The 21,469-nt window shown below is 42.4% G+C and overlaps 2 protein-coding genes and 1 long non-coding RNA gene across 6 annotated transcripts; all 3 read left to right on the top strand.

The window, feature by feature from the left end:
* Positions 1-4,234: 4,234 nt before the first annotated feature.
* On the top strand, positions 4,235-6,405 carry cplane2 (ciliogenesis and planar polarity effector 2). The gene is made up of 5 exons (XM_062545036.1): positions 4,235-4,569; positions 4,750-4,908; positions 5,113-5,237; positions 5,464-5,600; positions 5,984-6,405. The coding sequence occupies exons 1-5, from the start codon at positions 4,398-4,400 to the stop codon at positions 6,186-6,188; spliced, it is 798 nt and encodes a 265-aa protein (XP_062401020.1). The 5' UTR covers positions 4,235-4,397; the 3' UTR covers positions 6,189-6,405.
* Positions 6,406-13,190: 6,785 nt separating this feature from the next.
* On the top strand, positions 13,191-14,010 carry LOC134092250 (uncharacterized). Its single transcript, XR_009940182.1, has 2 exons — positions 13,191-13,286; positions 13,388-14,010. It is a non-coding gene; the product is annotated as an uncharacterized LOC134092250 (long non-coding RNA).
* A 1,905-nt stretch (positions 14,011-15,915) lies between these two features.
* Positions 15,916-20,030, top strand: glyctk (glycerate kinase). 4 transcript variants are annotated; one of them, XM_062546264.1, is made up of 5 exons: positions 15,916-16,056; positions 17,022-17,406; positions 17,609-17,760; positions 17,881-18,056; positions 18,956-20,030. In XM_062546264.1, the coding sequence occupies exons 2-5, from the start codon at positions 17,060-17,062 to the stop codon at positions 19,844-19,846; spliced, it is 1,566 nt and encodes a 521-aa protein (XP_062402248.1). In that variant the 5' UTR covers positions 15,916-16,056; positions 17,022-17,059; the 3' UTR covers positions 19,847-20,030. The 4 variants fall into 4 exon arrangements, with proteins under 4 accessions (XP_062402248.1, XP_062402250.1, XP_062402247.1 ...); XM_062546266.1 differs by having other exon boundaries at positions 15,924-16,056; positions 17,052-17,406; XM_062546263.1 differs by lacking the exon at positions 15,916-16,056 and adding an exon at positions 16,312-16,434.
* The last annotated feature ends 1,439 nt before the right edge of the window (positions 20,031-21,469 follow it).

Below are 21,469 nucleotides of genomic sequence, written 5' to 3'. Positions count from 1 at the left end.
GGGAGAAGGAGGGAGAGAGAGAACTTCACAAATAGGTTAAAGTAAATGGGCAAATAACATGGTTGCTTGTGGGGTTGAAATAAGAATGCAACTGAATAAATTCTTTCATTTATCCCAACAGCCCAGAGTTGAACAACAACTACAACAACAAGAGCTTTGAATTGATGAATTTGGGAATGTGGCCCCTGAGCAGAAGCAGATTTATAACATGCCGTCGTTGTCAAGCTGGCATGATTCACATACTCTGCCGGAGTCTGCCTCTGCTTTTCTGCTGAGCCAAACAAGCCAGATTGAACTCCAATTCAGATGGAATAGAACATGTTGCACATGTTTGCAAAAATATGAAGGTGAAACGTTGAAACTATTGAATGAGTGCGTGTGTGTGTGTGTGTGTGTGTGTGTGTGTGCGTATGAGGGAGAGAGAGAGAGAGGGGCGGCATTTGTTTTTGTTCTGAATCAGAATCAGATGGAAATCATAGGAAAACTTCTCAAAACATTTTAAGCAACATCTTCTGCTCATGATCCTCCACAAGTGATGGCATTAGATAAGGAGCCTATGTCTACACCATGACAGCAACAGACTATACAACACCAGTGTTGCTCTCTTCTGTTGTGTCCATTACACATAAACCACCACCATGCATATTATAGATGTTATGGTTTACAACGAGTGCAAACATGACAAGATGCGCAATCGATTAAGTCATAGAAAAGGACAAGTCTCAAGTCTTTTCTGAAGAAACATGCTTCTCTGAAAAGAAAAATTCCCTTCTGACACTTCAGCAAAGCTAGCTGACAACAGGTCTTTACAGAGAAGAAAAGGTGCCCATTGTGCTGGTAGAGCTGTCAGTCTCCTGACTCACTGCTTCAGTAATAGTCTGACTCACGATAATTATATCTGTATAACACAGGCCAGGTGTGCAAAAAAGTACCAGACCACCCCCCCCCCCCCCACACACACACACACACACATACATACACACACACACACACACACACACACACACACACACACACACACACACACACCACCCCCTCCCCCTCCCATGCTGGGCCATCTTTACCATCAACTGCTTTTGTTCTTCACATTCTTCTTACATTGCTCTTTAAATTTCACTTGTTTTAGATGCCTTGACTTCTGTGTTTTATACTTTGTTTAGATTCTTTGTATCCCTCTCTCTCTTTCTCTCTCTCTCTCTCTGCCTGTTTCTATGAACCTATCGGAACCAGATGTGTATATAGTGATGGAGGAGTCAGCTCCATTCTCTATCACCACAGAGAAGTGCTCTGTCACTCTTTCACAGAGCTTGGCCACAGCATGAGTTACAACTATACGTCTGTGTGTGTTTGTGTGTGTGTGTGTGTGTGTGTGTGTGAGAGAGAGAGAGAGTGAATGAGTGTGTGTGTATCCATAGCCTCAAGCTTGACCTCTACCACAACAACCTTGGCAGTCTTTGTGGTGATGTGAGTGGAATGTGTTATGACGAAAGAGCTTTTTGAGTGAAATCTTTGAATGCAACTGTGGACCTTATGTCTTTATGGAAACCACCAACATTGCACAATCAAACTATTCAAGCCTGACATTTACACTGATACAACCCCTGTATTGACTAAGTAGCCAGTGAATTAATGAATTCTTTTATGTTTGCTAACATACGAAGATCAGTTAACGGCCCTTTCACATGCTGTCACATACTTGCGTGAAATAGTTGCATGAACTATCTGAAGGGCGGGGGATTATTTTATAAAAACAATCCATCATCACACATTTCAACAGATCCTCACAGAGTACGGTTTAATAAAACACAGCCGTGCACGCGTGCTAACACGCACACACACACACACACACACACACACACACGCATGCACGCACATGCACACACACACAGTCACACACACACACACACACACACACACACACACACACACACACACACACACACACACACACACACACACACACACACTATTGTGTGTAGGTAAGCCTCCCTCACTTTTGTAGTTTTACAATACGTTTTAAATTATTTATAATAGAAGAAATATCTAGTATGAAAGCGGAAATATCCTGTCAAATATGAGTGGGTAAATGGCCCCGGCCGTGGCGCGGCTGGCTGGGGCGCCTACACCGCGCGCCGGCGACCCGGGTTCGATTCCCGCCCCGTGGTCCTTTCCGGATCCCACCCCCGCTCTCTCTCCCATTCACTTCCTGTCTATCTCCACTGTCACTGTCAATAGAGGCATAAAATGGCCAAAAAAATATACTTAAAAAAAAAAAAAATATGAGGGGCGGACATTTTTTTTTATGAATATGGAGTATGCAGTACTAGAGTAAGATACATGATGGAACCATTGTTGTAGCAGTCACCTGTGAACTGTATATGTCTCCTTGATCTAAAGGGAGGAGAATACATGAGCAGCAAGGGAGATGGTCTGCTCTGTTTTCCCCATGAACTCTAAAACGCTAAGGAGGGAAAGAGTATTCATTGTAAACAAAGAAACCTGAATTACTGAATTGGAAAGTGTTCAGCTCAAACAATATGATTTTTATTGGTCAAATATCAGCATTTGCTGAATTGTTGAAAGAGATAAGTGACACGAGCCCGCTAAGTCTTACAATGGAGTTCTGGTTATAAGATGCAGTCAATGTCTCTCTCTGGCACAATATGTCTGTACCAGACTCCGACGCACCTGACCAACATAAGGAGGCATAGCACAGGTGACCACATAACCCAGGGTATACCCTGATCTACCTGGGTAAGGAGCAGTGTGAGGTAAGGAAATAATAACTGTTGTTACGGCCAAAGAGTCAAGGTTTGACAGTGGAATTTAAAGACAAACTTTCGCACTGGTATATTGTGCTGATTTGTTTTTGGTGAGAGTGTAAAACTGTTTTCATTCACTGCTGTTGTACTGCTCTGGAGGGAAAGGTTTAAGTATCTCTCCCAAGCGCACACAGCAGAACTCTGAAGCTCCCCATCTGTGTGTGTTACGCTCTCTGGTGGTCTGGTAGTGAATGGCATGTCCCTTCTTGCTGCTTATTCTCTGTGTAACTGGATGAAAAAGCCACTGAATAACTGGATTCTAGTAGTCTGTTGCAGGGTGGATTGAGCAAACCTCCAAAGCTGGTGTGGTTGAGAAGATCTTAGTTTATTCTGCATATCAGCCAATTTCACAGTGTCCAGGTGTCTGGCCTAGTTGATGTTAGTGATGCCTTAATTGGCAGGGTAAAACATCTTCCTGTTTCTGTCTTTCCTATAGACTGAGCTGTTCCAGAGGAAGTTAGTTTACACAGTGGCGACATCTTGTGAAATAGTCTTATTCCATGTGGCAGACGCAGCTGCACACCACACACTGGAGTGATGAGCAAAGTTTACTGGAAGCAATAAGTCCATCAGTGTTCAGGTGTCCGGCCTCTTTGACGTTAATGATACCTTAATTGGCAGGGTAAAATGTCTTTCCTGTGGAGGAAGTTACTTTACACACAGAGTCAACACCTTGTGAAAATATGGTGCTTACCCGAGCAAGTACCATGCACACTATTATTACTCTTTGTATTATTCTTATTCTTATTCTTATTCTTATTCTTATCAATCTTCTGAGATTCAGGACTATTAAAAAATGGACCTCTAAATATACCTTTCAGGCATGTTATTACCAAAAACAGGGTACGTAGGAAAACCAAATAATTTCAGGATGACTTAAACAACTAATATTGGAGTAAAATTGCAGATAGGCTACGACACTTTGGCTTTATACAGCAGATACAATGAGTGACTTGACTTGGTCAAGGATGAGAGCATTCAAGTGAATAGGTGGATTTAGGCCTAATTTATTTAGATTATGATTATGATTCCGTTTTATTGTCATGTAGCAGAGAACAGACACAGAGCCAATGAAATGCAGCTGACATCCAACCAGAAGTGCAAAGAAGCATTAAATACCAGTTGAGTTAATAATGTGTAACAGTGCATTAGAGAAATACAAGTTTTCCCAATTACATCCACAGACCTAAGTAGATAAGAGTAAAAATAGACATTCTATATAACTAATATAGGCTACATAACTAATACATATTAATATTATAGAGATATTGACATTGCTGCTAGAAGCAAATTTACTGTTTTCCGAAATTATTCAAGGAACGCACGCTTTTCTGAATTCGCTGTGGTCTTGAACGCAGCATGGATCACCACCGGAAATGGTAAAACTTTTAGGATTAAACCGGAAGTCCACGTTGTTTTCTTTCCCACATCCTAGTTACTGTTTTCATCAACATTAGTATCCGTGGACACAAGTCCAAAATTGATGTCGTTGATATTTTTAAATGATCATTTAGGAGGGAGCTCAAACACACATGTCTGAGCTCTATCTAAGCACACAACGACTTGTTGCAGTGCATGCAATTGGAAGTGTGTCAAACGGCAAAGATGGAACAAGAGCGGACTAACCATTTGGGCACAGCTCCAGTAATTCCACCCGGATCAATAATTATTGCAGACTGGCATAGGTGCCCCGATAGTAAAGAATATTTCAGCAGACTATTTCAAAAGAAAAGGCGCAAAATGTTTGGTAAGAATGAGACTGCTACTGCTAAGTTTGGCAGTAAGTTTGGTAATGGCAACATTTGATTGTTACAATGGCTTTAGAATATGCTGAAGTTGAGTTGGATAGCCTACTGAATAGCGTGAAAACTACATTCATCAGTGGGATTGGTCAGCAGTGCAACTGAACCGTCTCTTCATTGTCAAGGTCTTCTTGAAGCCCCTGCGATGCCTCCGCAAACGCACGTCGACATCGTCCGCTACAAAATATTTCTAGCAGGGAAAAGCGGCGTTGGAAAGACTGCTCTAGCTGCCCGTCTAGGCGGATCAGACATTCCCAGTAGGCCTATGCATTATGAAACTACAGGTGAAACAATGTATCCTATCAATGTATCATATCTTCCTAACTTCTGCCATTTGCACAAGTCTGTGGGTATTCCTCTAATTATGAATTATTTATGACTGGAGGATGGTCAAATACAGCCTACTACATGATCATAATGGGCTTGTTACCAAAACTCATAGTGCCACCTAGAGGGCCTCTCACACCAATACACATTATTTACCACAGGTATTGAGACAACAGCAGTGTTCTGGCCAGTGAAACTGAAGGAGAATGGCCAAGTAATATTCTTCAAGTTCCTCTTTTGGGATTGTGGGGAGAATTCACTTCGCAGATTTGACCACTTGTTACCGGTAGGCTACTGATACTTGATGCTATAAGTCATGTGTGTTTTATTTGGGTGTATGGTTTGAAAATGTTTTTAACATTTGAAAAGATTTTGAAGTCAGAACCATTGTGTTTACCTCTGGTCCAACATGTAGAAGATTCCCTGTGTAGCTTTTATGTCATGCTATCTTTGACATCTTGTTTGGAGTCCTAACTAGCGTTTGTTTGTTTGTTTGTTGTTGTTTCTTGTAGTCATGTAAGGAGCAAGCAGATGCAATGTTGTTTTTATTCTCATTTACCGACCATGCCTCCTTTGAAGATTTATCAAATCAGATATCCAGAGTGTCAGACCCTTCTGATAAAATTGTTAAATTGGTCGTGGGCACTAAGTATCCTTTCTGAAGTGTTTTGCTGTACATTTAATCAGAGATCATCTTAATTTAGAAGGTCAAGTTAAATTCATTTTTTAATATTCCAGGTAAGAGGTATAGGTATAAAGAATAGGTAGATCAAAGTGCTCAAAGCATTACCAACTTTTAAATTGTTTACTGTTAAATTTGACTATGTCGAAATAAATGCTCTAACCATTAAGATACTATGTTTTTGTAATCTAGACAATTTGGCTGTCTTTCTTCGTTGTATTATTAGTCAATCACAAATAATGTGAATAGACATTGGGTATTTCCAGCTTGTGGTGACTATACCTGTATCGTTTTGTTGACTGGCTACTTTAATTCTATGCATGTGAGGTACATTTTTCTTAACAGAGAAGATTTGACCTGTTCATGCACACTGACGTGACAGAGAGGGAGATAGCCCGCTTCCAGGAGACATGGGGCTTGCCCGTCTTCCGTATCGGGGGAGACGTTAATGGGGGCTTGGGTGAGGTCGCCCCACTCCTCAACGCTCTGGCTGAACATCTCTGGCACCAGGACTGTGTTGCTGCAAGCTGCCTTCCTCTGTCCTCTCAGGTCTGAGTTGGGGAACAAAGGCATGAAGTACAAGAGTCCAGACACTCGTGTATCCACTGCATGCACCTTATGGACAGCAGAAAGCTGTTTTAATGACTCCTGATTGATTGTGTCTCTTGTATTTATTAGAACGACTTATGTCAGTCAGACAGGTGATGTAATTTAAATGTAATAGCCTCATTTGTTTACTGAAATTATTAAAAACACGGTGTGCTTTCTCATAGTAGTTTGAACACTCCTTGTTTTCATAGTATAAATCAGCATCTGGATTAACACTGGTCTTTCAATTATCCATGAGCGTCCATAGTTGTAGCCACTGCAACTATTGTGGAAAAAGTCTGAACTCTGTGTGAAATTTCATACCCCAGATGACTCCATCAGAATATGTTTGAGGTTTATAAATAAGTGTGAATTGACCACACCACAAATTGGTTGCTTAATAAGTGTATTTTGTTCAGTTTACACAGACATAAAACTTGCAAAATGTGTATGTGATGTACACTAAGGAATCTTTCTCAGTTGATAATTCGCCAAATATGTTCTTGAACTCCAACAATTCAAACTAAGTTCAGTTCAGATATCAGGAAGCACTGTTAAACATGGGTTTCAAATATCGATTTCAAATATTCAAATATTGATTTGACCAGAGGTAGACATTTCAATTTCACCAAATTTAGGAAGACTTGGATATAGACCAAGAGGAAGTGAGAAGGGCTTTTGGGAAACAGATCGTCAGGTTATGTTGACACTAGAAGCAGATTAGGTGTCAGTCGGGTTCCTGCGAGCTTTCACTGTCAGGGCACCACCATCTGCCAATGTTGAAGTTACAGACATGGGATCCACATCTGATGGCAGCTGGCACTTGTGAATGAAATTGTTTAGGACTGTACCATCTTCTCCTACCTGGAAAATAATAGGGATTGTTAAGAAAGCTGGCTGAAGAGAGGGGAACATCACAGAGACACATATTCAACTATATACATTTGACTGAAACATATAGACAGTTTCATGTACCTTTTCAGCTTGGACTTCAATCAGGTTATTTGAAGAGGTGACTATGATTTCCACAGGTGAGAACTCGCTAACATCAACTGTGAACAGGTACATGTTTCCGACAGTCAGGAGTTTACCCTGGAGGACAGCAGCAGTTACAATCAAAATCCCCTCATCCCTTATTTAGGAAGACCGTGGAGAACATTACAAGTATTTTTGCAAAAAAACATAACTTGTCCCAGGTGGAGAACTACTTACCCACCTGAAGTCTCCTGGAGATTCCTTGCTGCCCATCTTTATTTTGAATAATCCACTTGAATAGGCCTCAGATGTAATATAAAGGTCTGCTGTTGTTGTTTTATTCGGGGAAAAAAAATCTTAAAACATCTTCCGTGAACCTTATGGCCAGTGCAGAGCAGTGTACAGTTCCTCTGCAGTCTGAAGCATGCTTTTATACTGCTGTCCTGCTGTCATGGTGTGACCGTGGGGAGTGTTTTGCCAAATGATAACTATGTGCAGTATTTATCATAGACCAGAGAGATGTGTATATCTTACCCTCCCAATCCAATAATCTATCAGGTTGTCTATCCATCTGTCTGCCTTGCACTTCACCCGTCTGCAAGGTTTTCTATCAATGACATAAATATGAACCACTTATTCCATCTTAGCTCAATTAACAAAAACAAAAGGCTGTAAAAAGAGTACTCAATCATTTACTCAACGGGCCACCTGGACCCAAAGACTCAGGGCCCCCTGAAACTAAGCCTCTGTTTTGAGGTCACTAGACCAACTATGTTCTCGACCCCTGATATCTGAATACGGCCACACAGGTCATGTGATAATCATGCTTTGTAATCGGCATGTTTCACAGCAGGATGCCTTACATCTGTTGATTGTCATATTTGGAAGACCCAGTCTGTCCATTTCAGTCCACAAAACCCACCAGACATATTCAGTTAAGTGCTCTGGAGTCAATGTCCTTTGTAATAGAATGGACAAAGGCCTATCACTTTGGATGGAAAGTGTCTGCTAAATATTTAATAAATGTAAATGTTCTAACTTTCTGAGGTGGGCAGGGGGGCCCCTCTCATGTCTGTGCCCAGGGGCCCAGTGGCTCATCCGTCCATGATGGAGAGGCTGACACCAAAGAACGGGAGAAGAGTCAGTCCCTACAAATATGGGTGTGAGGCTATACCGAGCAGATGTGGTATTTCAGACCACAGCACTATTGTCGTTACTGTAAACCACATCATTAGATAGATACACATGAATGCAAAATAAAGAAAATATTGTTATGGTATGCTAAATCAAGTGTACCATTTGGTTAGTGGCTCTTATAGTCATTATAGTCAGTGACATTAACAAACCAATGCCTTTATTTTATTTGCCCGTAGGCAAAGTAATTTGCCGTTCATGAAATAATGCTATCTTCCTGTCCACACGGGGGCACTGGTGTTTCAAAATTAGCAACGCGCATAAAATAAATAATACAGAAGAAGCAAGTGTAAGCAGTGGCTGTGTTCGAACTGCGTGCTAAATACTAGTCACATACTGATAATGACGTGAAGTAGCAAATAGTATGCAGTGTTTGGAAAATGTAATATTACCAGTACACAAAAGTTTCCCGGATGTTATACTGATGGGATACTGCATCCCATAATGCATAGCGATTGTTTCCAGCTTCAGAAAATTTCAGTAACAATGGCGGACAGCGAAGGGACAAGTATGGCAAAAACCGGAGATGAAGAGCACAAATGTGAGTATTAGTTGGGTGTTTTGGTATGGAATGTTTCGTGGCTTCTGTTATTGTGGAAGTTTTATTACTGTAGAGCTGTATTTGTGTATGTGCAAGTGAATAAATAGCCCAACTTAACCAAAGCTAACGTAAACTAACTGGCGCTCAATGGAAATGAATGGTAGAAACCTGTTAGCTTGCTAAGTCGCTAAATAGCATGACGATTTTCTAGCCTCTAGGTAACGTCGTCATTCACATTAAAGGGATATTCCGCCATTTTTGGAAATACGCTCATTTTCCACCTCCCCTCGAGCAAAACAATCGATATTTACCTTGTTCCCGTTCTATGGAAGCATATGAGTTCCATAATTCAAATGAGAATGCATTCTGCAATATGCAATTCTAAAAGACATTACATTAGGCAATTGCTAATTCATTATGCAATTTAATATTACAATTTGCAATACTTTCTTTCAAACTGCATTTTAATATACAAAGTGACAATGCAATCATCAAATCAATTTGATTTATTTTGGTTAAAAATTTGAATAAACATGGATTGAATTGCATTCCATTTTGCCATGGTACTTTAGTCTCAAAATTCAAATGGCAATTCATTTTGCATTTCAATTTTCAATATTCAGTTTCATCTTTTAATTGTCAATTACTTTTGCAATGTAATGTTCAAAATTCAATGTAGAATTGAATTATTTTTTAATTTTTTAATTTATTTGATTTTTTTTTTAAAATGTTTTTTAAAAAAATATTGAAAACATTTTGAATATTTTTTGGCAAAAAGTTTTGCCCGGTTTGCAGAAATAGCGCCCCCGTTATTGCATAGCACTTTGTCACGCTCTTTGTGTCTCAAAATTCAAATGGCAATGGCAAACGCGATTCCAAAACACTTTGCAATCTGTCAGTCTCCCATCACCCATGGCGGGAACTACGTCACGTCCGTGTTTATCTCGCATTGGTCAGTCTTCTCTTTAAGGCGGGTCTTGGGCAGGGCGGCTGACGGCCTCCAGGTAGAGAAGATAACGTAAAAGAGAAATTGTCGCTGACACAGTAGCCTACTGTTGGAGGTGATGGGCAAGAACAGTCGCTCAGCTACTGAGGGAGGCAGGCGTGTGTGTGTGCGCGTGCGGAGACCTTGATCCGACCGTACGCCACCCCCTCCAGGAGCGTGTATCAGGGTGAAGCGTGAAAAATAGCACACAGGTAGCCAGGGGAGCTGATCGAGGGAGCTGGCAGCCCAGGGCCCTGGAGCTCATATCTGGGTGCAGCGTTTGCTCCTCTCAGCCCGGAGGACTGCTCCAGATTAACGACCATAGACAGTAAGATAGGCTACTGACAGGGCTAACACAGGGCAGGGCTGTTAATGACAGGGCAACATCGTTTCATTCACACTCAGGCACTCCTGGTCTGACCACGACCGTCCAGCTGCAGCCTGCACTGTCAGAAAGGAAGCGAGCCACGTCCTGAGATATCGATGGCTTTGCCCCAAACGAGGAACGTGCATCGTTCTTTTCACAAATACACCATATTTGTAAGCAAATAAAGTGGTTTACTTAAGATTACTCAGCGTTTTTTCAACGTTTGGTCCGCGAAAATATTCTCGCTGCACCGGTAGGGAACCCGCCGTCATGTCATCCGGCACAAGCTTCCTTGGTACACTGCTGTCATAAGCATTACGGTTCCCCATTGACTCCCATTGATTCTGACAGTCAGAATCAATGGGAGTCAATGGGGAACCGTAATCCTTATGACAGCAGTGTACCAAGGAAGCTTGTGCCGGATGACATGACGGCGGTGGTAGGGAATCGGTTGCGAGACTCGGTGAGACGTGATCATCCCACTGGATTGTTGTTTGTACAAACATTCAACATCCAAAACTATAACTGAAAAACGTCAACATTGACGAATGTAATACATTTGTGCTACGTTATAAAAATAAAACGTAGACACCTATTAAAAGATGCACTTGCTAATTTGTGCTACATTCTTATCAACGATCAGTGAAAAACTACTTCCTCGTTTGGGGCAAAGCCATCGATATCTCAGCAAGTGACTACGCTTGCTTTCCCGTTCTGACCAAACGTTGATAAAACGCTGAGTAATCTTAAGTAAACCACTTTATTTGCTTACAAATATGGTGTATTTGTGAAAAGAACGATGTACGTTCCTCGTTTGGGGCAAAGCCATCGATATCTCAGGACGTGGCTACGCTTCCTTTCTGACAGTGCAGGCTGCAGCTGGACGGTCGTGGTCAGACCAGGAGTGCCTGAGTGTGAATGAAACGATGTTGCCCTGTCATTAACAGCCCTGCCCTGTGTTAGCCCTGTCAGTAGCCTATCTTACTGTCTATGGTCGTTAATCTGGAGCAGTCCTCCGGGCTGAGAGGAGCAAACGCTGCACCCAGATATGAGCTCCAGGGCCCTGGGCTGCCAGCTCCCTCGATCAGCTCCCCTGGCTACCTGTGTGCTATTTTTCACGCTTCACCCTGATACACGCTCCTGGAGGGGGTGGCGTACGGTCGGATCAAGGTCTCCGCACGCGCACACACACACGCCTGCCTCCCTCAGTAGCTGAGCGACTGTTCTTGCCCATCACCTCCAACAGTAGGCTACTGTGTCAGCGACAATTTCTGTTTTACGTTATCTTCTCTACCTGGAGGCCGTCAGCCGCCCTGCCCAAGACCCGCCTTAAAGAGAAGACTGACCAATGCGAGATAAACACGGACGTGACGTAGTTCCCGCCATGGGTGATGGGAGACTGACAGATTGCAAAGTGTTTTGGAATCGCGTTTGCCATTGCCATTTGAATTTTGAGACACAAAGAGCGTGACAAAGTGCTATGCAATAACGGGGGCGCTATTTCTGCAAACCGGGCAAAACTTTTTGCCAAAAAATATTCAAAATGTTTTCAATATTTTTTTAAAAAACATTTAAAAAAAAAAATCAAATAAATTAAAAAATTAAAAAATAATTCAATTCTACATTGAATTTTGAACATTACATTGCAAAAGTAATTGACAATTAAAAGATGAAACTGAATATTGAAAATTGAAATGCAAAATGAATTGCCATTTGAATTTTGAGACTAAAGTACCATGGCAAAATGGAATGCAATTCAATCCATGTTTATTCAAATTTTTAACCAAAATAAATCAAATTGATTTGATGATTGCATTGTCACTTTGTATATTAAAATGCAGTTTGAAAGAAAGTATTGCAAATTGTAATATTAAATTGCATAATGAATTAGCAATTGCCTAATGTAATGTCTTTTAGAATTGCATATTGCAGAATGCATTCTCATTTGAATTATGGAACTCATATGCTTCCATACCGTTCATCCAGCCATTCTGTGAGTCTGGCGATACTACTTTTAGCTTCAGCCTAGCATAGATCATTGAATCGGATTAGACCATTAGCTTCTCGCCTGCTAGCTTCATGTTTAAAAGTGACTAAGATTTCTGGTAATTTTCCCATTTAAAACGTGTCTCCTCTCAAGTTAGAAAGTGCAATAAGACCAACTGAAAATGAAACCTGGCGTTTTTCTAGGCTGATTTGACATGGAACTACACTCTCATCTGGCATAATAATCAAGGCAACTTGCAAACGTACCATAGGCGCAGTAATATCGTACGCAGCACCTGAAAATAGTCCCCATAGACAACAAGCAGTAGTAGTGCCAGTAGTCTGCAAGTTGCCTTGATTATTACGCCAGATGAGAGTGTAGTTCCATGTCAAATCAGCCTAGAAAAACGCCAGGTTTCATTTTCAGTTGGTCTTACTGCACTTTTTAACTTGAGAGGAGACACGTTTTAAATGGGAAAATTACCAGAAATCTTAGTCACTTTTAAACATGAAGCTAGCAGGCGAGAAGCTAATGGTCTAATCCGATTCAATGATCTATGCTAGGCTGAAGCTAAAAGTTGTATCGCCAGACTCACAGAATGGCTGGATGAACGGGAACAAGGTAAATATCGATTGTTTTGCTCGAGGGAAGATGGAAAATGAGCGTATTTCCAAAAATGGCGGAATATCCCTTTAACGAGAGCAATGTTTATTTATAGCCTAGTTATCGTTATGGTTATCATTCTTGGTGTGAACGGCCCTTATCTCCTAAGTATTCTGTCAGTTATAACTGACAGAACTCTATTCGTACTTTTAAAAAATAAGTTTAATTTACAAAAGTGTAATGTGACAATCTTTGATAGCTAAGTTGCTTTGGTACTGAGAAATGAGCACCTGGTTCAAAACAGTTCCCAGTTTAAGCCTACTGCTCTTTGATAAGTGATATCATAGCCGGATTTGGGTATAACCAGAGAATGTCTAGGGCTCTGGTATAGCCTAATGATGGAAAATAAAATGGTAATGGCAGAAAATAATTTTCTCCTTACTAATATTTGATTTTAAATGAGTGTTTATAAGAAAGTGTCTAAGATGGTAAAAGATGTAACCTCTATCTCTAGGACTGGCACAACGTCATGCACAGTGGTCTTGGGAACATCGAAGGCTTCTGCAACAACCCTGTAGGAGGTGGCACTGGATAACCAATACTGAATGATGACAACCTCCAGTCTCTCCCCCAGCCTCCATCACAGTCCACTTCAAGTGTGTCCACAAGGGCATTGACAGAAGTCGTTCTTCAGATCCACATCTCCAAAGAGGAGACGGACAATAGCCTAGATAGAATAGTGTTGCCATTCAGTTAGCAATATTGTCCCCTGGGGTCATTCTGAGAGAATGTGCACTTGTTGTTTTTCTTGATGTTAAAGTTCAGACATTTTAATCAATTGAAAGTATTTTGTTCAATGTTTAGTGTCATTTGTAAGGTAACTGTCATACAGTGGTCATTATGGGATTATCAATTGTCAGTGTAGCACAGTTACATTTACTTAATTTCACATTTCACTTAGTTGCAAACCCAAGTCTTGCCAATAATGACACCTTTTTGATCCATTAACCATGGTTGCATACGCCTTCATAAGAAAAGACAACTGTGGGCTACAATATTGTTAGTTTCTCTAGGCATATTGGTCTAATCACTCTGAATTCCTGCTGAAGAACGAGATTAAAGACCATCAGTATTGCAGACCTTCTTCTCCTTGCTTGTTTGTTGGCTCTCACCACAGCCTAAGACATATCAAAACGGTAGGACACACAGAAGTGCTACTCTCTCCACTGATCAACACTAGAGAAATGTTTTATGAACATTGTTGGCACTCTGATGGCAGCACAACAATAATTTTATAACACTGCACTTACCTGATTTCACAGCTTGTGCATCCTCTTAGCCTAACTCTTATAACTTTTGTATCAATTCATTGTATTCTTTTCTGTTATTTAAATTCCATTATATCCGAAATTGAGTCTGGATTAATAAGCTTGGGTGATTTTATTTATCCATAAACATATTATATATGAAACATCACACAGAGATTCTTCATGGGTAGGCTATGCTTTCTCCAGATGTCCAGACTCCAGTGTAGCCCAAAAGCTGGCTGATTTGATAAGTAAACAGAACAATCCTCCTGCCATGTCAAGTCAAGTTTATTTATAGGCTATAGCCCATTTCATGCAACGTGCTTTACATAAACAAAAGCAAACTTGTGATGTTCTAAATTTCCAAGAACGCTAGAATTGAAATGCAATGATTAATGCATTTCAGCTTAACTCGTTTCCCACTGCAGTCTTATACAAATGAATGAGGTAGTTCGACTAATTGCCAATACCAGACGTTTTTCTTGCAAGTAGGTGGCGGTGCGTGCTTTAGGCTGTAGATGCATCACTGTATAAAAAGCCAATATCTGGACACAACTAGACTGGAGGAACATGCTCAGTAGGCCTACTCCACATTTAGATTCGCTTCGTTTAGCAACGAACACAAATCATTAGGCTATAGCCTGAGCATGTGTCACTAACGGGATAAACGTGAAGAATTCCCCAAAATATCAGACGTAATTGCGCTCACTTTAAATTGATTAGTTTAGTTTCTTCAAGTCTACCTCTAAATAGGCTACTCGGAACAGAACACATAGCCTAACTATAACATGGTATTGATTAAAATCTACGTTGAGCTCTCTAGAATGCATTGCGGCAATGCGTTAAAATGACCAACGTCACCGTAAGCTTGCTCACTTGATTTTACTAATCCATCAGCTGTTTTCCACAGGTGCATCAGATACGCTGGCGATGGTAAACTGTGGGTCACAGACTAGTCGACCAATTTATGCTGACAAAGTTGGTAGGCTAACGCTTTGTTGCGGTGCTGACTAAACTTATGAATAGAGTTCTGACAGTTATACAGAACACTAAAGAGACGGTCGTTCACACCAAGAACGATAACTAATAATTAAGCGAACACTGGTAAATGTTAATAACGACGTGAACAAGAGCTAGACAAGCTTGATGCTTATACGACTTAACTTTCTAATATCATTCATTTCCATTGACCGCCAGCTAGTTCATGTTAGCTTTGGATAAGCTGGGCTATTTCACTTGCACATGAACACAATAGGCCTAGCCTACTAAAACTTCCACAATAACAGAAGCCACGAAACGTTCCATACCAAAACACCCAAACAATAATCACATTTGTATTCTTCGCCTCCGGCTACTTGTCCTTTCGCTGTCTGCCAGCGTTGTTGAATTTTTCTGAAACTGGAAATAATCGCTATGCATTATGGGATGCAGTATCTGAGTAGTGAGCATCGTTGGTACACTGAGGATTTTGCCACCATTAGTACAACATCCTGGGAACTTTTGAATACTGGTAAAATCAAAATTTTCACACACTGCATACTGCTCGCTAGGTTCACATCAGTATCAGTATGCGACTAGTACATACCACCCATTTCAAACAGTGATTTAGTACGCTGTGCTGCTGGTGACGGCTACTGCGTACTGGGGTGGGGGGCGTAGTGTGCAGTACACAGTGTATACTTGACCAGTATGCAGTATGTAGTACTTAGCACAAAATTTCGAACACAGCCAGTGTTTGTTTTAAGAGTGAGTGGGTTTATCTGGAACTTTGATATACCTTTCACCAGATTATCAAACGTTAGGTAGCCTACTTTCACTACAGTTGCACACCAGACAACTTGGTCATGGCTATTTAGAGAAACATTCCGCAATGGAGGTGAGTGAAATGACACAATTCTGAAACTTCAGATGCGTAGGCCGACTTGGCTTATTCATGACTTTTGACAGCCAATGTCAGCTTTTTGTAGCTGATATGTGGTGCTTTCCATTTTAAATTGAACTCTGCAATGAATCAGACGAATAACTGGTTGCTCTCTTTAACCTGTCTGTTCCACGCCACGCACCTTGGCCTATCCTGAACGTAGGACAGAGTCTGTCTGGTTAATGTGCCTTGTGGTTCCAAGTTGTCAATCATTACTTAGTAAACACACACAAACAGATCAGCATTTGCTCTATCAGGGCCAGCTTTAGCCAGCTCTTTGAAGCTAACACAGAGTAACACAGAGATAGATTTCGTATAAGCCTGGGTGCACAGGTAAGTTGCTAGAATCTAATAGTTTCAACATTGACAGGTAGGCTAACTTCAGAGTTTGACTGATGCTTGCAATTTGTAGGCTATTGCATTCCAGGAGTAGATATCTAATTGATTGCTTGATAACTAGGAACCAGGGGAAGTAATCAATTTCATCACTTCAAACCTTATCTGATATCCCGTGTATTTGAACTGTATTGTCTTTTGGCCTCCTTACACCAAACAACTTTGACAAGAATCGGGAAAGATTGTAGTCTTTTGAGTAGGCCTAAAGCTAGAATGGGGGTCATTACATTACACTACAATCTTTCAAGAATCTTTCCTACTGTAAATCTTGTCAAAGTTATTTGGTGTAATGAGTTGTATCTGGTTCAAATCTCCCCATCAGGAGACGAAAGTATAGAATTGTATAGAATTATGTAGAAACAACTTGGCAAAAATGAGAGTATATGAGAACAGATATAGTTAACTTTTCTATTGAAACTTTTATGAATCCTTCAGTAGAGGTAAATGTGTATGTGTTTTAAATGTATACATTTAAATAATTTATGTGTGTGTGCATGCTTCTCCTCCACTTGGATAATAACTAGCAAAGCTCCTTCATCTACAAGTGCCTCCAGAGGGGTCTATGGCTCGGGTGCTTTCCTTGTCTCGGTGCGTGAGTTTGCGGCAGCCCTTGCGGCTGGCCGTCAGGAGCATGTCACTGGACCAGCGGGCGCGGGAGGTCTTTGCTGCTGCAGTGGAGGCCGTGCAGCCGGACCGGGTGGTGAGGCGATGTCTGGAGCGACACGGTGAACAACTTCAAGTGGGCGGTCAAACTTTCAAACTCTCTCACAACGTCCATCTCGTGGGTTTCGGCAAGGCCGTGCTTGGCATGGCAGCGGAGGCAGAGAGGATTGTGGGAGATCACCTGGTGAGAGGAGTTATTAGTGTACCGCACGGCATTCAGGAGACCCTGAAACAGCATGGCAAAGAGTAAGTCTGCTCCAGCCACTATTCTTGTGACCCAACAATTATGGTAATTGTGGCGCATGCGAATGAATGGAAGAATGAATGAATGGTTTTGATATGATATAGTCATAGCTTAGATTATAAAGTTGTTCCTCAGGTTAGAGTGCTCTTTATTAAATAACTACATGGACTGATGTTGAGTCCAGCAACATTGTCTCATCTGTAGACAGATGCTGCTCTCGAACGGGAGCCGAATCACAGTGATGGAGGGGGCCAAGCACAACCTGCCAGACACAGACGCCCAGCAGGCTGCGGAAAGCATCAGGCAGCTAGCCAGTGCCCTGACAGACAGTGACCTTTTGCTGGTGCTCATATCAGGTATGCATCCAATCCAATGTTTGTGTGAGCTATGGACTTTGAGGGGAGTTTCCCCATTTTGGGGGTGTGTGCACTCACCAAGGAATTGTGTGTGTGTGTGTGTGTGTGTGTGTGCGCCAGGTGGCGGGTCGGCTCTCCTCCCAGCTCCTGTGCCTCCCATCTCTGTGCAAGAGAAACAGGATGTGACCCGGCGGCTGGCTGCTGCTGGAGCTACTATCCAGGAGCTGAACACAGTGAGGCGGTCCCTTTCCCTGCTCAAGGGGGGAGGTCTTGCTGCCTGTGCTCGGCCTGCACAGGTAAAAGCCTACCGGTAGTATAGCACAATTGATTGAACACAGCAGCTCTTCACTGTTGCAACACTAGAGACAGCAAACACTTCAGTATGACAGAAATTCCACTCCTGTAACTGCCTTTTTAGCTGGGTTGTAGTGAAACAATATGGCCTAGAATTAGTTTATGGATTGAAGAATTAAGTAAGTATAAGTATATATACTTTTTTGATCCTGTGAGGGCAATTCGGTTGCTGCATTTATCCCAATTCGTGAATTAGTGAACACACACGGCACGCAGTGAGTACACAGTGAGGTAAAGCAGGTAGAGCAGGTTAGTGACGCGGAGCAGTCAAGGGCACTTCAGCCGTGAATTGGATCAAACCAACCCTCCAGTTACAAGCTCAAAGCCCTAACCAGTAGGCCACAGCTGCCCCCAGAATTATTGCATTATGCACTGTTTTCTAGTGTATTGCTCTCCCCATCAACATTTTAAATCTATTTAACTTTTTGGGCCAGTTTTAAGACCATGGTTTAGACTGGTGGTATAGGTTAACGTTATTAACGTTTGCAAACAGTTTTCTGTTTGCTTTGAGTTTCCAGCAAACGTTTGCGAACACTCTCAAACAGTTTGAGGAGGTAGTTCTACGCAAACAAGTTGAATGGAGAGTTGCCGTTGACAAGTTTAGACAAAATTGTTCAAATATCTGTTCAGACAAACATGTTCGCCACAAATGTTTGCCTCTATTCAAGGCATTTGAACTTAGCTCTTGACTAAAAGATAATTCAAAAGAAACTATTAGTCCAAGACTAGGTTTAATCTATATACTGGAAACTGTATATGGATTAAGCCTATGCGGACACTGTATACCATGTCAATTGACCTTCAGTTGTTCTAACACATTTTACATGATGTTTCTCCACAGGTGGTATCTTTGATTTTGTCTGATGTAATCGGTGACCCTCTGGACCTAATTGCCAGTGGCCCCACGGTCCAGTGTGAGATATGGCCTGAGCAGGTTTGGGCTATCCTAGAGCACTACGGCCTCTCTTCCTCACTCCCCGCTTCAGTGACGGAGGTCCTGAAGCAGGCTGGCAGTCAGGCAGACAGGCTAAGTGGCTCTGCTGAGGAGTCGCACGTGCTAAATGCAGTCATCGGCTCCAACAGCATTGCGCTGGAGCGCGCCGGTCGACGTGCCCGGGAGCTGGGTTTCCGGCCGCTTGTGCTCTCGCCTGGAGTGTGTGGGGACGTGCGGTCTGTCTCTCACCTTTACGGCCTGCTGGCGCGCTTCGCTTCCGCCGCAGCCATCCCTGGCCAGCCCGACCCGTTGCCCGCGCTTGCTGACAAGGTGCTCCAGCTGGGCCCGGAGGTGGGCGTTGAGAGCTGGGACCTCATGCGCACGCTCAAGGTCCTGGAGGACAGCCGGGATGAGAGCTGGGGCGCCACCTGCCTATTGGCCGGAGGAGAGCCCACCGTGCAGCTGACAGGGAAGGGTCGCGGCGGGCGCAACCAGGAGCTTGCCCTGCGCGTCGGGCTGGAGCTGGGACAAGGGCCAGTGTTTCTCAGCGGGGGTACCGACGGGCAGGATGGACCCACCGAGGCAGCGGGTGCCGTCACAGATGGCGGATTGGCAGAAGAGGCACACGGACAGGGCCTGCAGACGGCCAGCTTCCTGGCCAACAACGACTCCTTTACCTTCTTCTCTCGCTTGTCGCAGGGCAAGCGATTGCTTATGCCAGGTCTGACGGGCACCAATGTGATGGATGTCCATGTGATGCTGCTGCCCCCACCACCCACACACTCAAAAGCACACTGACACACACACACACACACGGAACACTCATGGACTGAAAAGACTGTAGGTTTGACTAGTTCATGATCATGTCGTGTCAACTGCACTGACTCTATTGCCACTCTTGTGCGGCTATGTAATAGGTGCTAGCTCCCTGAACATGGCTGCTAATGTGCTTCATGAGTTAATGATTAAAATTCCACATTTATGTCCGTCTTTTTTACATTCGAAACTTCTACAGATATAACTATAAAAATAATCCAATAACATTGTTGACTAATTTAAAAGATCACTCTTTGCTAATTAAATAACTTGGCTAAATATATTACCTAAAATGATACCATGCCATGTCCTAAAGCACAAACAATGGGGTCAGCTCATTGCCTGACATTTAAATGAAGGCCCTCCAGGGGGCACTGTGGCACAGCTGGCTACAGCAACCATACCACAACTGGGCCCAAGAGCCCATGAGGACCCGAGTTCGAGTCCGGCCCGTGTCATTTCTCAATCCCACCCCATCTCTCTCCCCACTCGCTTCCTGTCCATCTCTTCACTGTCCTAGACAAATAGAAAAAAAAAAAAAAAATAGGTCCCTCCAATAGCCATTTAGATAATGTGGTCAGACACACTGGATTAACCATTATGGCAACAGACACCTGAAAAGCAGCATTGTACACAACTTGACCACAATGTGAGTCACAATCAATTAGTGGTGCAACGGATCATCATTGATCCGTGATCCGTTCGGATCAGTATCTTCGGTTCGGCACACGCGTGATCCGCGGATTGATGTATAATAATTATTAATAATAATGTCCGTGTGTTCTTTTGAAGTAACATGCGTGTCCACAAGGCATGCTTCTAGTCCCTCCCTACAGAGCCGTAGGCTCTGCTCCCCTAGCCTGCCTGCGCGTCTTTTCTGCTCTCACAAACGTTATTAGCGGTCATGCCATAACCAGCAATACATGGCTGCTAGTTTAAGTGCTGATGTGGCTGCATAGCAACAACACAATAGCCTAATATCAAGTTCGTTTGTGCACACTTACATCTCTCAAGTTTGTTGCGCACCTACCTATGATATTTAGGTCATTTAGGCTTAGCCTATGGGTTCAATGTCAGCAATAAGCTACGCAACCTTGGCTAACTTGTACATCTGGAGATAGCTTGTGCTCACTAAAATCATAAAGGAGCATTGCAAGACACTCATCTCTTTTATGATCCCAGAAAGATTTTCTTCGACTTGTTAGTTTTATTAACATGTATTTTATCTAATGACATAGAAAGCATAACGAATTGCATCCACATATCCTTGTCATCATGCACTATGTCCAACTTATTTTCTCAAGAATAAAACCGTGAGACTGAAGGCTAATTACCCTCACGTATTTCTTAAAGCGACAGGGACTCAATTACACACACCTCCTATGCGCACTACTGCTACACACCACATTAAAGATATGCTAAATCAGTACACAAATGACTAAACATTTGTAGCTACTAGTAATTATGCAGATTGTGTGTGGAGGGTCAAGCAGAATCTTGGATGGCCACTGGTGTGCATGATCACACAATATTCAATATAAGGCTACTGGTGATTAAACACCAAATCAATTAAAATTGTAAAAAAGCATCGAAAAAGTCATTCTT

The sequence above is a fragment of the Sardina pilchardus genome, chromosome 9 (assembly GCF_963854185.1).
Source record: "Sardina pilchardus chromosome 9, fSarPil1.1, whole genome shotgun sequence".
Lineage (NCBI taxonomy): Eukaryota > Metazoa > Chordata > Actinopteri > Clupeiformes > Clupeidae > Sardina > Sardina pilchardus.
Note: the sequence above shows the minus strand (reverse complement) of the source record. Positions and strands in the feature narration are given on the sequence as shown.

Excerpts from the sequence above, each read along its gene's own strand:
- cplane2 (XM_062545036.1), top strand. The coding sequence starts at position 4,398 with ATGCAATTGGAAGTGTGTCAAACGGCAAAGATGGAACAAGAGCGGACT. Across the intron at positions 4,570-4,749 it reads GAAAAGGCGCAAAATGTTTG|GTCTTCTTGAAGCCCCTGCG; the intron begins GTAAGAATGAGA and ends TTCATTGTCAAG. Across the intron at positions 4,909-5,112 it reads TATGCATTATGAAACTACAG|GTATTGAGACAACAGCAGTG; the intron begins GTGAAACAATGT and ends TATTTACCACAG.
- glyctk (XM_062546264.1), top strand. The coding sequence starts at position 17,060 with ATGGCTCGGGTGCTTTCCTTGTCTCGGTGCGTGAGTTTGCGGCAGCCC. Across the intron at positions 17,407-17,608 it reads CTGAAACAGCATGGCAAAGA|ACAGATGCTGCTCTCGAACG; the intron begins GTAAGTCTGCTC and ends TCTCATCTGTAG. Across the intron at positions 17,761-17,880 it reads TTTGCTGGTGCTCATATCAG|GTGGCGGGTCGGCTCTCCTC; the intron begins GTATGCATCCAA and ends TGTGTGCGCCAG.